Below are 15,235 nucleotides of genomic sequence, written 5' to 3'. Positions count from 1 at the left end.
CAACCAGACAGTTGCACATAAACACTAACAGAGAATACTACATTACTTACAACTTTTGGACTTCTGGCCATAGAGTGTTCTGTAGCAGGTGATCTTCAGTGGGTGGTTCTAGAATATAAAACGTTATCGTGAGGAGATGCACATTTCCCTCAATCAAGGTCTATTAAAAACAGCTTTTAGCACTGAATAAAACTAATTGGGATTGTTTTATGTTATACGTCTTAAAGTGCTTTACCAACAATGATCAGTACATGGATGATCAGTACATGGCTAATATAGCAAGAAACTACAAGTCCGATTACATGTTTACTGTGTAAGCTGTATACGCACCACAAATATATGTTTTGATATGTGTCTTTGTGATTACACCTGTTGATGTTCATTTTGGGTTTCCTATTTTTGCGAAACTGTATTTTTTACATTAGGTATTACATTGTATTGTATAGTAGAGGAACAACTTGGCATGACTTTGGGAGATAAGGACGTTGGACAAGATGCTATGACCGCAAGTGAAAATAGTGCCTACACAAAAAGACATTTTCAATAATATGAGTGGCTCATCAAAAGCAAAGTGCATCGACAACAACAATGCTAAAGAGGGTTTTAATCAAAGCTCCATATCTTTCCATGACTCTCGAATACTAATGTCACTTGGCCATTTGGTCAAAATAGAAGAATTATCTCCCACAGTCGACATCCCATTCCTAAATCCCTCCAGATTACTTGCACTTTGGAAAAACATTCCATGGCTTTCGTCAATTAAGAGCTGCGATTTACTGGGTGTGGAGTTACTCAACTGGGATAGCCTTACAACCTTGGTCGTTATTGAATGGTCCTTACCAGCTATTGCATCCCTGCTGTGTACCTGCACAGGTGAACTGCTAAAGCTAGGGCTGAAACTGACGGTGTGTTATGAGGGGATTGGGAGGGAGTGTAGGATTGGGTCTGCAAAAGTTGGCGTGAGGCCTATTATTGGTAATTTGGAACAGGGAGCTTGACCGAATGGGCAAAGGACTCCTGAGATGGCTTCATGCCCATTTAACATTCTTTCTTGGAATATAGTAGGCCTCAGGAGAGTAGTCTCTGACCCGGATTGGTGTTCCTTTGCTAGAGAGCATCAGGTGTTACTTCTACAGAAAACCTGGTCATTAAATCCGGTTGAATGATATGGTAATGTAAGCTACACAATCCCAGCCACCAAGGGCGTAAGTGGTAGACCCTTGGGAGGGTTGCAGATCTGGATCGATGCAAACCTTGACTGGAAGGTGGTCAATGTTGAAATTGACTCTGCAGATCTTCAGTTTTTGTCAGTGATACCAAGGGGAGGGGAAATGTTTTTGTTCATTAATTTTTATAATAGACCCAATATGGCACTGGGTAACGTGGTGCTAATGAAGCTGCAGGAAATGCTCAATTCAACCGACCTGCTGACCTTGAGAAGCAAATTTAGTTTAGTGGCGGGAGATATGAACCTCCAGTTGGAACCGCTGGAAGTAACTGACGAACTATGGGATGACCCGGATATAGCTTGGTCTATACCCACTTTGATGGTCACCCTGCCAAAAAGGGTACATAAGCAGGCAGCTGAATCAGACTGCGCTATTGCCAATCTAAACCTAGGGGCTTGCAATAGCATGCTATTAGGAGACCGTCCAGTTTAAGTAACATTTAATGCATGTAACGGGTCGTCATGTATTGACTATGTCTTTATTACGGGCAGTAGCTGGACTAAGGCGCTTGATCTTGAAGTGATAGACAGAAGAGATACTGATCATAACCCACTTGTACTTAAATTTTGTAGTAGGGGATTAATAGCCCCTTCGGAATCTGGCCTGGGTAGAAAAACGTGGAAATGGGCTAAATGGGTAGAAAGGGGAGTAAAACCAAAAGCATATACTGCAATTAAAGAGAGCTTGGTAGTCATCTACAGTAACAACCTGCCAGATAGTATGGTTATCGTAGAATTTGAATTGCTAGGCAGGAAACTAATTACATTTCTGACATACACATTTGACAAACCAAAAAAGGGGGTGATGGTGAGACATACCTGGTACGACAAGGATTGTACTAGGGCAAAGAAAGCTCTGACCCTGTGTACAAGCTCTAGTGCAGCTCCTGACAAGAATAGGCTGCAGTGCATAGAGCAGTATATAAGGCCCTATCTAAAAATAAAAAAATAAAAGTATGCAAAATCACAGTGGGAAGCTCCGTACACAGCCTTAGCGCGGGGAAATTGTGCTGGTTTTTGGAGGTTGGTAGCTGCAAGTAAGTTGGGTGGTGACCAGCTTCCACAGTGCTGTATCCCTGCAGTGGGGGGATTCCTCCAGATGGTATGCAAGTGCCGAAACATCAGTAGGGAACCTTCCCAGGAAAAACATGGATAGACTGACCCCTAACCGGAAATTGCAGATCTTGATAGAGGAGATTTAAAAAGCCACGAGTTTGCAAAAATCGGGTAAAGCGGCAGGACTCGATTTGATACCTGTAGACTTTTATAAAGATGAAATACAATATGGGCTCCAATAGTGTCTAAGGTTTTTAATGCTGTAATTTGCTTTGGGGAAATCCCAGAGACCTGGAGAAGCGATACTATAGTCCCCATTTATAAGAAAGGAGGGAGGGGTGTACCAGAAAACTACCACCCAATTTCATTATTAGACTGTCGGAAAAATATTTGTCAAAATCATCTGGACTAAATTACAAAACTGGGCAGATGAAGCAGGGCTAATCACCGAAGCACAGACTGGCTTCCGCGCCAATGCTTTCTTCTGTTTCTGTTAATCCAAAAGTATGTAATTTTGGCAAAGACTAAGTTGCATGCCATTTCTCTGGATCTGAAAACAGAATTGGACACAATCTCAAGAAACACTCTTTGGCGGGTGCTAAGTGAACGTAATGCACCTGCGCCACTATTTGATTCCATCAAAATACTGTATTCAGAAACCAAGGCTTCTGTTCGCTATGGCATGGGGGTAACAATCAAGACCATTAGCTGTGAATAGAGGGGTGCACCAAGGCTGCGTCTTGGCTCCCCTCCTCTTCTTAATCTATATACAGGGCACAATAGATGCACTGGAAGAGGGCGTTCTTGATCCCCCTAGAATTGTGTCCATGAGATGGCTGACCCTTTTGTATGTAGATGATGCAGTCAATCTGGCAACATCCCCGAAGGGACTGAAGACATCTCTATCTATTTTCAAGAGTAGTGAGCTTGGATTGGGACTGAATGCAAAAAAACAAAATGTTATGGTTTTTAAACCTCTATTTACGAAGAGCACCCAACTAAGAATAACAATAGAAGATACAAAATTGGAACAAGTCATATTTGGGGATTAGGTTCCACGAATCAGGGGGATGGTCTGAGCAACTTGCAAAGTTCAAGATTAGCCTGTGGAAATACAGCAGGGGTATACATTATTTTTCCACTTGTCATGACAGTGGGGAAATTTCTCCGGCTTTGAACTTATATGATAAACAAGCTCTCCCAGCAGCCCTCTATGGGTCGGAATTGTGGGGTTATATTAACTTGACCCCCCCTCTGTCCAATATTGAGAACAAGGTCAAGATTTATTTTTACTTTTGTTGCCTAAAAGTGCCCCCAATTCGCTGAATCTAATGGACCCCGATGTTTTTCCTCTAGCCAACCAGATTGCCCTTGGGCCCGTGCTATACTGGGTTAGACTCTGGATCATAACGTGGTTGGCAGTATATCAGTAGGATTTAAGGAATTTGCTGGCACTGGCGGGGAAACAAAATTGTCGTTGGCTGGCCCATGTAAAATATCTATTGTATATGTGGGAATGCTGGACCCTGTGGGATGATCCTCTAGATTGTAAGAAGACCTCAAAGGCAGATGTTAAAGCAGTTGCCATGAGGAAATCCATGGAAAAGCTGAAAGTGAAAAAGGCATCTTTGAAGAATGCCCCAGAGTTTTTGCATAGCGAAATGATGGGAAATATAGAGTCCTTTGGATGAAATTCATACACCTTACGAGCATTCTTTGTATGTACGAATGAGGTTGGGGATACTGCATGGTATACACGCTCATGGACACTGACAAGGTCAGGTTTATGTCCACTGTGTGGTTCCCCTAATGAAACACTTGCGCACTACATGGTAATTTGCCCCATTACATTGTAATTAAGGCGGTTGTACTTGAAAACGTTTCTAATTGAACAAAGGATACGTAGTGTTAACAAAGCTATGCAATCTTTAATGTGCTCAATTGACAGGAAAGTTGTCTTTGCATCTGCAAGGTATGTGCATCGGGTGTGGCTATTGAGACGAAGTTGTACGGGAACTGATCCACTTTAAAAGCAAAAAACAGGAAAATACTATCATGAGGCTGCGAGCGTGCTCTCCTCAAAAGATGCGCTAGCAGAAAACGACATAATATCTCCAATAGGGTTCTTCTCTGTATTATTGAAATGTACTGGTTTATTTTATTGTATTTATTAAATTTTACTCTGTTCTATGTATATAAATGTTAAAAGGTATTTATGCTAAAGGTTTTTATACTGAATAAAGCTTTTGATGATGAATAATAAAGATTGTATACCAACAATGTATTTATGTATTTATTTATTAAGCACCGTAATCCGCAGGCATCGGGGTGCACAGAAAAAACAAACAAGTACATCATACTGGGAAGAGGGATAGACAAATATTTTAGTTCAACAGTATAGTTTTTAAGCGCTTTTGGAAAATTAGCACGTTCTCTTCCCTACGTAAGTCCACAGGCAATTTGTTCCAGGCCAGGGCTGCCTGAACTGGAAAAGAGCAGTCATTTCCTCTTGCACTCTTAACTCTTGGGCAGGTTAGGTGCATAGTGTTGCTTGACTGAGTAACTCTTGCCGGTTGATGTTGCGCAAAGCTCTCACAAATGTATGGGGGTCAGACCCAAAGAGGCATTTGTGCGTTAGTGTATTTACCTTAAAACAAATTCTGGCTCCAACCGGAAGCCAGTGAAGGTCCTTCCTATGTGCAGAGATATTTTCTCCTCTGGGTACATTCTTAATGATGCGAACAGCATCATTCTGCAAGTTCTGTAACTTTTGGATACAGTTTTTGCTGGCACCACTCAGTAGAGTGCTGCAGTAGTCTAGCCTTGGCATTATGTTAGCCCTTACCAATGTTTCACAATTCTTGGTGGAAACATATGGCTTGACTAACCACAACAGTCTTAGATGGTATTGAGATTTTCTAACCGTATTGTCTACCTGAGCGTCTGCTCCAAGAGAAAGTTAAAAAATAACTCCATGGGTTTTGACCTTTTTAGACACGTTAATGAATGGTTATCAATGGAGAAGTCTAGGTACTGAGCATCCAATTTAGCCCTTGCCTGATTTGAACCGAATATAAAACTCAGTATTTGTGCTATTAAGGCATAGCCCGTTAGTCGCCATCCAGGCTTGGATTGCCTCATAGATGCTAGAAATCTTACCAGCATCCCTAAAGAAGTCCTCACTCAGCTCAATTAGAAGTGGAGTGTCTTATACACACAAGCGGGTTTGTTGTCTACAGATTACTAGAATCCAGGGGTACCCACCTGCATTTAACCCCCGGGATCACTCTTTTTTTGTGTAGTGATCTGATTATTTTTTTAAAATAATTCCCTATGTTTTATGATAACATTACAGCAAACAAAGACATGGCTATGTCGGCTTTGGTTCGTCAGTCTCGTACACATGGGAATTAATCATTTGCAATATTGTAAAAGTAGCTATTAGAGGCATTGTCCACAGCGTGTAACATAGGGTGAATTCCACCTCCCATCTCTCGCCTGTCAATCAACCTCCACAGCCCATCCGCCCCACACCTTTTGAACATTCCATGGGCATCCTCTGGCCTAGTCAATACGTTGTTCGAGAGACATGCATCTGTCCATTTCAGCAGTCCATTGGCTGAGTCGCAGACGATTCGCAGAGCCCCACATCATTGCTATGATTTTTTTTTTCACAGTCCACGTGCAATGGATCAGAACACTTTTTCATATCTTGTGAACCCAACTCCCCCCCCCCAGATTTCAAGTATGGTCAGTTTAGGAACACAGTGCACCGCCAACCCAATTGTTGCAGACAATATCTGAATACATTTCTCCCTAAAACAGTTGTATTTGTGCGCATTGCCATGAGGTGTGAAAAAAGGTACCCCCAGTTGTACCACATCTCAAACAATTGTCCTGGTCCGTCGTCCCCCATCTCACCAGTGATGTTCGCGAGTAATATACCCAGTGGAATAGTTTATATTGAATAAGGCGTAACCTGCCCGCCATCCCAATTTCTCTGTGGAACATGAGTGCTTCGACCCACTCCTCCAGAACCAGCATCCCCACATCCCCTTGCCACTTGCCTCTGAGTCTGAACAATTCCGGAGATCCAAAGGCTGTGAGTACCTGATATAACGTTGAAGTGACCTTCCTGCTCATGTGCTCGGGGAAAAACATTTGCCTCTAGGGGTGGACATGTGGGTATCTCTCCCAGAGCAGAAAACCTGTGATAGTCCCTCCCCAGCACTCCAAATGTATCTTGCAATTTCATGAAGGGGATGAGGGCCCGCCCTGAAGCACATCAGAGGTTTCCCACCCCCAGGTTCTTCCCACTGTTTGAAATGCCCCATTTTTCTGAGTTCCGGGAGAAACCTGTTGTTCCACAGAGGCTGGTCCAATTTGGGCCTCTTTCCCCACCCCATGTCGTGGTGTGCTTCGTTCCATGCTTGCCTGGTATGCTTAACTAGCCGCGGGAGTGGCTGCATCTGTGGTCTCGCCCCCATATAATATCTGCTTGGGTGGTTTCCCCCCTCTAACGTCACATGTGGAAGCCCTGGGTCCCTGTGCAGTTAGATGTTTACCATTCCAATGTGTGCGACTCAGTAGTACCGTTGGAGGCACGGAATCCCCAGACCTCCATCCCACACCGAGCGCTGGAGTGTCCCAAGTGCGATACATGGCTGTTTTCCCCCCAGACCAGTCCCCTCAGGGAGCTCTTAATCGTACCAAAAACAGTTCTAGGAACAACCATAGGGGCATTCTGCAGCACATATACAAATCTGGGGAGAGCCAACATTTTAAAAAGCACCGCCTTACCCATCAGCGACAATGGGAGCTTTTGCCAGTGAGCCACATCGAACGAGAACCGGTCTATTAGCAGGGTGAGGTTGAGTCGGAGATAGTCCTCCGGAGAGGGACCCAGATACACGCCCAAGTACTTGAATCCCGAGACCGAGTCTGGGAAAGGGCAGTCTGGGGGGACAGGCTCTGCACCCCCCCACTAATGGGAAAAAGTATCAACTTCTGCTGGTTCATTCTAAGCCCACAATAGGCCTGATACTCCCCTGAGTGTCTTCATGACTGGTCGACAGGAGATCGCCAGGTCACCCATGTATACCAGAAGGTCGTCCGCATATAGTGAAACCTGGTCCTCCCATCCCCAGGGCCAGCGGAAGCCTAACCAATCTGCATCATTCCGGAGTTTGATCGCCAGTGGCTCAATGGCCAAAATGAAAAGGGGCGATAGGGGGCATCCTTGCCTTGTCCCACGTTCAAGGGTAAACCCCTCTGATAATACCCTGTTGACCTTAACCTAAGCCTCAGGGGATGTGTATAGCAGGCAAACGCACCCGAGGAAGCCCTCCCTGAACCCTATAAATCCTATAATTTCCCAGAGCACCTCCCATCTTACTGAGTTGAAAGCTTTCTCAAAATCAATTGCCAGGAGTGCTGCCGGTGTTGGTAGCTGTGACCACTGACCAATCGCCATTTGCACTCTACGGATGTTCATTCGCATTGGATTTAGTGGGCATAAACCCGCGCTGGTCCGGGTGTACTCCCAAGAGGCGGTTGACCAGAACCCATGCCAGCACTTTGGCCTCACGATATCGGCCGATATGAGGCACATTGCTCGGGGGGGCTTCACAGGTTTCGCCAGCACCACTGTATAGGGGTGCCCACTCCTCCACCCCAACCCCTCAACTGAGTACAGATAACATGATAGGTAGATCAATGGCTCCATTATTGCAGTAATCAGGGTTATAGTGCCTTTTATTTAAATTAAAAAGTGGACATGGTGCAGCGCATATTTGGGTTAAAATGACCCAGGAAATGAAGGGTGCTTCAAATATCACACACATATTAAGAGTGTATAGAGTGTATTCATACATCATGAATATGAGATACAATGTGAGAAATGTTAAAATAATGGCTCCCTGAAGGATTAATACAGTGGCAAACAGAGAGATAATTTAAAATGGATACCTCAAGCACAAAATGGAGTCTATTGTCAAAGCCAGGTGTGGAAAACCCTAGCTCGTGCTGATACAGTAGAAAGTCTTTGGCAGCATCTTGTAGTGAGATAATTAAGTCTGGCCGGTTAATCTTGGAACTTAGCAGGAAAAGCAGACATGATTGATGATGGAGTCAGATAAAGGCAAGGGAAACTTGGATATATTTATCTGTGTTGAGCATATTATATTTTATGTAGACCAATTTCACAAGACCAGCTGCATTACTTGGCATAATATAATTGAGCTTCTTTATTTCTCCACGGTATAAGGGCTGATTAAATTTGGCAGGATCTCGAAAAGTATATAAGAATTGACAGTGATGTGATGAAATTGTTTTTGGCAGAAGTTAAGAAATGTTATAATATGTCTAGATGGGTCTAAAATAGTCCATCAGCCTGTGCGTCAGACAGAAATTGTTAATGCCAAGTATGACTAATGTGGACTTACTGTACATAAGACTATAAAAGCAGGGGTTGAAGGCAAAATGAGCTGAACACTTTTCCAGAGTGTCTTGAACTTACATCTGATAAAGACTGCTGTAAAGGTTTTCTGGAGCTACGAGTCGAGTTCCTTTTATTGATGAATTACTAGTGTATATAGGAGAGTTTGACATGTATGTTCCTTTATTATATTCATGACAGACACCAGTTAATATTTTGGGAAGACATTTGATGACAAAAACTTAACATGACAATTTCATTCACTGACCAAGGGATAGTTTGTTCCACTCAGGAATACACTTTAAAACGTGGGCAAATTTATACTTGCGTGCACAGGGCAAATGGCTGTGTGGGGCCTTCCAGTTGAGTCAGAGGTTATCCTTTATGGACTGAGCATTTTACAGACATGGCTACCTGGTTTAGTGGGGAAGACGGTTAGAATACCAGACAAATTCTTGTTTAGACCACAGATACCTATGGACGAAGAAGGGGGGACAGACAATCCCTCTAGAGTTAGAAGCAGCTATAGTAGGAAGGGAAATGGTGATGCTCGGAAGAAAGGACGACAAGGGTAGGCCATGGGGGACAGTGACAGCTCTTGAAGAAGGGTCTAGGTTGATTGACCTTACTGATGGCGACATGTTTAGAGAAGACCAAATAGATGAAGTGGTGTTTTTTATGAGCATTACATACTGGATAAAAATAGAGAAGAGGGAAATCCCACAGCGAATGGCAATATTGCGGCAGCGTCCAGCATATTTTGAGGAAGACTTGTAAAAGATGCCAAGTGTCCTGCGGACCACAGGTCCTTCTGACGTGGGTTTATTGAGAGGAAAAGGGGAACAAAATTAAAGTACACACATGTAAGGGATTACAATATGTGAAATACGAGAGTTTGTGTTTTGATTAGACTGATTAATGCAAGATAATAATAAACAGTTGAAATGAAAAGTGCCGAAGTAAGAAGTTCTGGCCAAAAAGATTGACATCAATCCAGTGGGTGAAATAAATAAATAATACAAAAATATAATGAATTAATGGATATTAAAGCAGCAAAAAACTCAAGTTGATAGAAGGTGTAAATAAAGGAACAAAGAGTAACGTTGTGAGACAAGAGTGATGGAGGAAAGTGTGGATAAAATATCCAGATTTGCAACCACAGAGCACAAAGAATGGTGTTTGTTTAAATTGATCAGTATAGTATATTTGATAAAAAAATAAAATATGATAAATGAAAGGCCAAGAAGGTATGGATGGCCAAGATTGATCTAACAAGTATGAGAACACTTTTAGTAGACCTGCACAAAAGAACATATGAGAGTAAGTAACAAGAACATTGTTTATGTTTATATGAAAATGTGGATTTATGTTTTACAGATGAAAAATATTGTTATTTTTGGAGCACGGGAGGAATATCCATATGGCCTTAGTGGAGTATGGCAATATAATGGGAAGAAAACATTATGACAAAAGTGAGTATCAGTGGACAAGTAGCGATAGGCAAGGTAAGTACCAGTTGACACAGCAAGTATGTGAACAACCTTATTGGTCATTATTAGGAGTAACAAGACCCAGGTGAGTACAGAAAATAGGTAGTAAGGGATACAGTCCTTTTGAATAGGTAGCATTTTCCCAAGAAAGGTGGAAACAGATGTAAGCACGGAATAGTATATATCTGCTAGTATGGCCATATCTAATGACCAGAATCAAGAAGATTTCTGGATAGAGGGTGGAGTGACCTTTTTTTAATTATGGTGATAAGGAAATGCCAAATATGTACATTTGGCAAATGCATGAAACTTTAAGGATAGGCAAAACAATGTATTCCTATATGCCACACATGCATGCACTTAATAGAATCAGTGCTGGGTTCCAGTAAGCATTGGTAGGTAAGATTAGTGTTGGAAGGCCAACAAAAAATGTTAATTATGTCTCAACAGAATAAATACAGCAAAGAAAGAAAAGACTGTGGTCCGACGCCATCAAGAAGAGGACTTCAAAAGTTCAGAGAACATTTTCAGCATAAAAGAAGAGACTAAAACAGGTCTGTTACTACACTTATGACAATTCAACTAAAAGTGCACCTACGATTTTATTTTTCAGAAAAAGCAGAACCTGCATTTTTAGTGGGCTGAGAATGCCAAAAGATGACCTCAGCAACATCATGTTGAAAGAAAGAACAAAGGCCTACCTTTAAGGAAATAACTGATTGCTTTGCCAAAACTTCATGACTGCCTTGATTTTGGTTTCTACAGGGAGCAAGCAACCACATCGCCTGCAGATGCACCAAGAAGAAAGAAAACGGAGCGGCTGAATAGCACATCCTTTTTTCGAAAAAATGCTTTGAATTTGTTATGTTGTTTGTTTTGTCTTTTGTTATTTTTATCATAAAGAAGGAGACTGCCTAACTCTATTGGTGTGAAGAACGACACAAGCGTAGAGAAAATGTTTCCTTTGTTATTTAATAAGTACACTATATAATTTTTGGGAAGAAAAGCCCATGAAAAAATAGGGCAATTGGAGGAAATAGCAAATATGGATATGCTTTATGGTCTCATGTCATAGCCACACCCCGTTATCAGCCAGTATGTAGGAAGCATAGGTGACACTAAGATATGCTGAAAAGGGAGAAGGAAGCGGGCATCCTATTATATAAGATAAAGATACAATGCAGTAGAACTTGTTTTTAGGAGGTAGGAATGTTTAAAGAAAGGACATGGTTATTCTAAGGTTTGGGTTTGAGGAGGCAGTACTAATGATAAAAATACACTTATTCTTCAAGAAACTAATTTACTTTTTATATTACAGATGGACGGGAGGTACCTGCACATCAGGTGATTGACGGCAACCGATCCTGCGAGCAGGGAGAAAACACATGGTGAAAAGGGTTTTAAGGGACCCAGCCAGATGCCCAGTTGCAACCACCCTTGCAAACTTTTTTCCGAATGAGACTCCCCCATCCTTGCGTTCCCCAGAAACAATCGAATGCCATCCCCAGAAGATTGAGATTTGGAGTTCTCTGTGGTCAAAAAAACTGTGAATCCCAAAAGACTGACCTATGAATTAAGGGTGCCCTTGAACTTGCTGAATGAAAAAAAAGTCCTTGGACTTGGAATAAGGAAAATAAGATGAATCGGATGGAAGATGTGCCGATGGAAGACGGAGACGAAATTAAATGTGAACGGGGAGAGGGCAGGGACCAAGGAAGTGTTGGGGGATGGGAGGAAGGAAAAGGTGTATCTGAACAATGAAATGTTGCATGTGGACGGAACAGTAGAACATGGGCTGGTGGGTTCCCTCGAAGAATGATCTCTCCCGATTCTCGTGGTGGCTGAAATCAATTGTTGTGCATGTTATTTTAATATTTGATTGAGTAACAGGGGTGGGAAACAGATAGGGGGAAAACAAAGTTATTATTTGGGGATACATACATACAAAGATTAAAAGAAGGCAAGACATATGTCATGGTCTTTTGACAGAAAAAAGATACATATATGTCTTAGATTAGGAGAATAAAATATGATTGAAGACACTGTTGATTCTTTAGAAGTGTCTTTTATGATACCTCCAATGTTGGGATAGAGCACTACAGTGAAGGGGGTGGCTGAGTTAGGGATGCAATGGTACTGTGTCCTGATAGGCTGCTGGGCCTACTTACCATCTGATTGGGCGGCGGCAGGCGTAGCCGGCCCACCTCCTCCAAGGCCCACAGAAACAAGGCTAGTGCCTGTTTCATGCCTGTTATGTGTGTGTCTGCCATCTGCCAGACCCCCTGCTCGTCACGATCTGCCTCCACACAAGGTAACCCACATACTGCCTCACCAATACTAGCAACGTGCGCTTGCATGTATTTATCGAGACTATACGCTCATTCATAACTATGGACACACTCTGCTCTGCGGACACATGGAATGCTGAGTTTTTGACCACAACTGTTCCGCGTATTATTGTCTGCTAACTGATGGCCACCAAACGCTTGCGCACAGATACTTATTCACTGCACACACACTTACTCTGTTCGCATCCTTTGCAACATGATCTAACCTGTCGCAAGTAGCCCATGCGCTAACACAGCCTCACATTACCTCGTGGGATGGAAGCCTCTACCCTGCCCACGAGCGTTGGAGCTATATTCACGATATTGCCGCACAGTCTATTTACAGTACTTCACACTTGTTGATAATAGCTTGGCTCCATTATTTACTGTTCAAGTACTTGTCTGGTCATAACTTACTCTAGCCTGGATGTGCCCTGCGCACTGCATCTAGCCTGTATGGGTTTCTTGCATTGACTAGCCTAAAGTGTCCTACGCCACAATTGCATTTAGCCTATGTGTGCCTTTGCATTGACTTGCCTAAAGTGTCCTGCACCACAATTGCATTTAGCCTATGTGCGTTTTTGCATTGACTAGCCTAAAGTGTCCTGCGCCACAACTGCATTTAGCCTATGTGTATTTTTGCATTGACTAGCCTAGATGGCCCTGCGCCACAACTGCACTTAGCCTATGTGTATTTTTGCATTGACTAGCCTAAAGTGTCCTGAGCCACAATTGCATTTAGCCTATGTGTGTTTTTGCATTGACTAGCCTAAAGTGTCCTGCGCCACAATTGCATTTAGCCTATGTGTGTTTTTGCATTGACTAGCCTAGATGGGCCCAGTGCCACAATTTGCATTTAGCCTATGTGTATTTTTGCACTTTGACTCGCCTAAATGTGAACCAACCATAACAAGCATTTGTTAGGTATAGCACTGAAGTCCCCCTCTATCTGCATTAAATCAATCACTTAGATGTTAGTATGTCCTCAGCATAGTTTGACGATGACTTCTGCCTATTGGACTAAACTAGCCCTGATGAGACTACTTACCTGTGCCATCATAACCATTATGGCTACTGCCACTATGACAAACCCCCCTAAGGATAGAAACCTGAGACTTAGGTCTAGATTGTCTCCTATCCATGAACCCTATAGAAACCTCCCCTATAACGCCAACAATCAAACTATCACCCGCTCTATGAACCCCTCTTCTACACCAATGCAAAATACCAATACCACTGATCAAACTCGCCCCAAAAATCACACTTCCCGAGACACACTTTACCATAAAACTTTGCCAACTGCCTACCCTGATAATACCCTAATGCTAACAGGGTCCCTCATTAATTCCAGATCTATGGTAGCCCATGCTACTGAAGACATTTTAAACAATGACAATCTCGACCTACTGGCTATAACTGAGACTTGGCTACATGAGGCCGCAGGACCAACTCTCAAGCTAGCAGTATCTGATAACTACCAAATCATTAGAGTGGACCGGCCTAATGCCAGAGGTGGTGGCCTAGCTATCATTTTCAAAACTACCCACCCTATTAGACTTGCCACCCCAGCTCCCTTCACATCCTGTGAAGCACTTACTGCCAAATTGCCCCTTTCCAACAACCATACTCTAACTATCCACTTGATATATAGACCCCCTGGGCCACTAGGCACCTTTGAAGACGACCCAACTAGTCTTCTAGCCGACAACACCAAAGATCACTCTCAAACACTACTGTTGGGAGATTTCAATCCAGGCTTCAATGATACGGACAACAAACATGATGACTCTATTGCAACCTTACTAAACGATTACGGTCTTGCGCAAAAAGTCCTCTCACCAACACATATCAAAGGAAGGACCCTTGACTGGGTATCTGAACTAAACTGCAACATTAACATTACCGACATTGTCCCACAATCCTGGACAGATCATTACTTAATACATTTCTCTGCCGCATTAGATCTCCTCAGCCCTAAGCCTAATAACATGGCACCGCCTCTCCATACCAGAAATAAGAAGGATATTAATGCTGAAAAAGGTATCCCGCTTCTCCTCCCTGCCATCTCTGGAATGGAAAATAACAACAACCCTGACGCATTGGTAAATACCTTCAACAACGCTATGACAAAGGCACTGGACATGATTGCTCCTGTCAAACTGCGCAAAGCTAGACAAGTAGCGCACCTGAATGCCTGGTTCACCCCACAACTTAAATCCTTAAGATCACAAAAAAGGAAACTCCGGGCTATCTGGTGCCACTCCCCCTCTGAAAATAACAAAAATAACCTACTGGAATTTGCAAAAATGTACAAAAAAGAAATAACTAAAGCTAAAAAGAACACCTTCAATGATAGGATTGCGAAAGCAAAATCCAACACTAAAGAATTATTCTCTATCCTCCGTTTGTTGTTTGTTTGTTTATTTATTTATATTGCGCACCAGACCCTTAGGTTACCGGGCGCAGCAACAAGTATATGCGAAGCTTACAATGTTACAATGTTATATAAATGAATTTACAATATTACGCCATATTACACAAATTACTAGAATGTACAGATAAAGAGTTGCCGTATTTACATGAATGTACAGTTAACAATATACATGATTAGCAGTAATAAACATAAAGGTTGATGTCGCGTCGGGGTGCATTAGGTAGGACTACGCTTGTGAGTGTTCGGGTGTTAAGTCATAGTTGG

At 42.6% G+C, this 15,235-nt stretch overlaps 1 protein-coding gene across 2 annotated transcripts in view; it reads right to left on the bottom strand.

Moving 5' to 3' along the window:
• ELP2 (elongator acetyltransferase complex subunit 2) overlaps positions 1-15,235 on the bottom strand; it is a 1,316,635-nt gene that overhangs the window by 261,541 nt on the left and 1,039,859 nt on the right. For both annotated transcript variants that reach the window (XM_069620606.1, XM_069620607.1), the window contains exon 16: positions 51-108. In XM_069620606.1, the coding sequence (XP_069476707.1) occupies positions 51-108 (58 nt within the window). The remainder of the gene's footprint in view (positions 1-50; positions 109-15,235) is intronic.

This window comes from Ambystoma mexicanum, chromosome 5q (assembly GCF_040938575.1).
Source record: "Ambystoma mexicanum isolate Mex_15411 chromosome 5q, UKY_AmexF1_1, whole genome shotgun sequence".
NCBI classification, from domain to species: domain Eukaryota; kingdom Metazoa; phylum Chordata; class Amphibia; order Caudata; family Ambystomatidae; genus Ambystoma; species Ambystoma mexicanum.
This window is presented reverse-complemented; position numbering and strand designations above follow the sequence as displayed.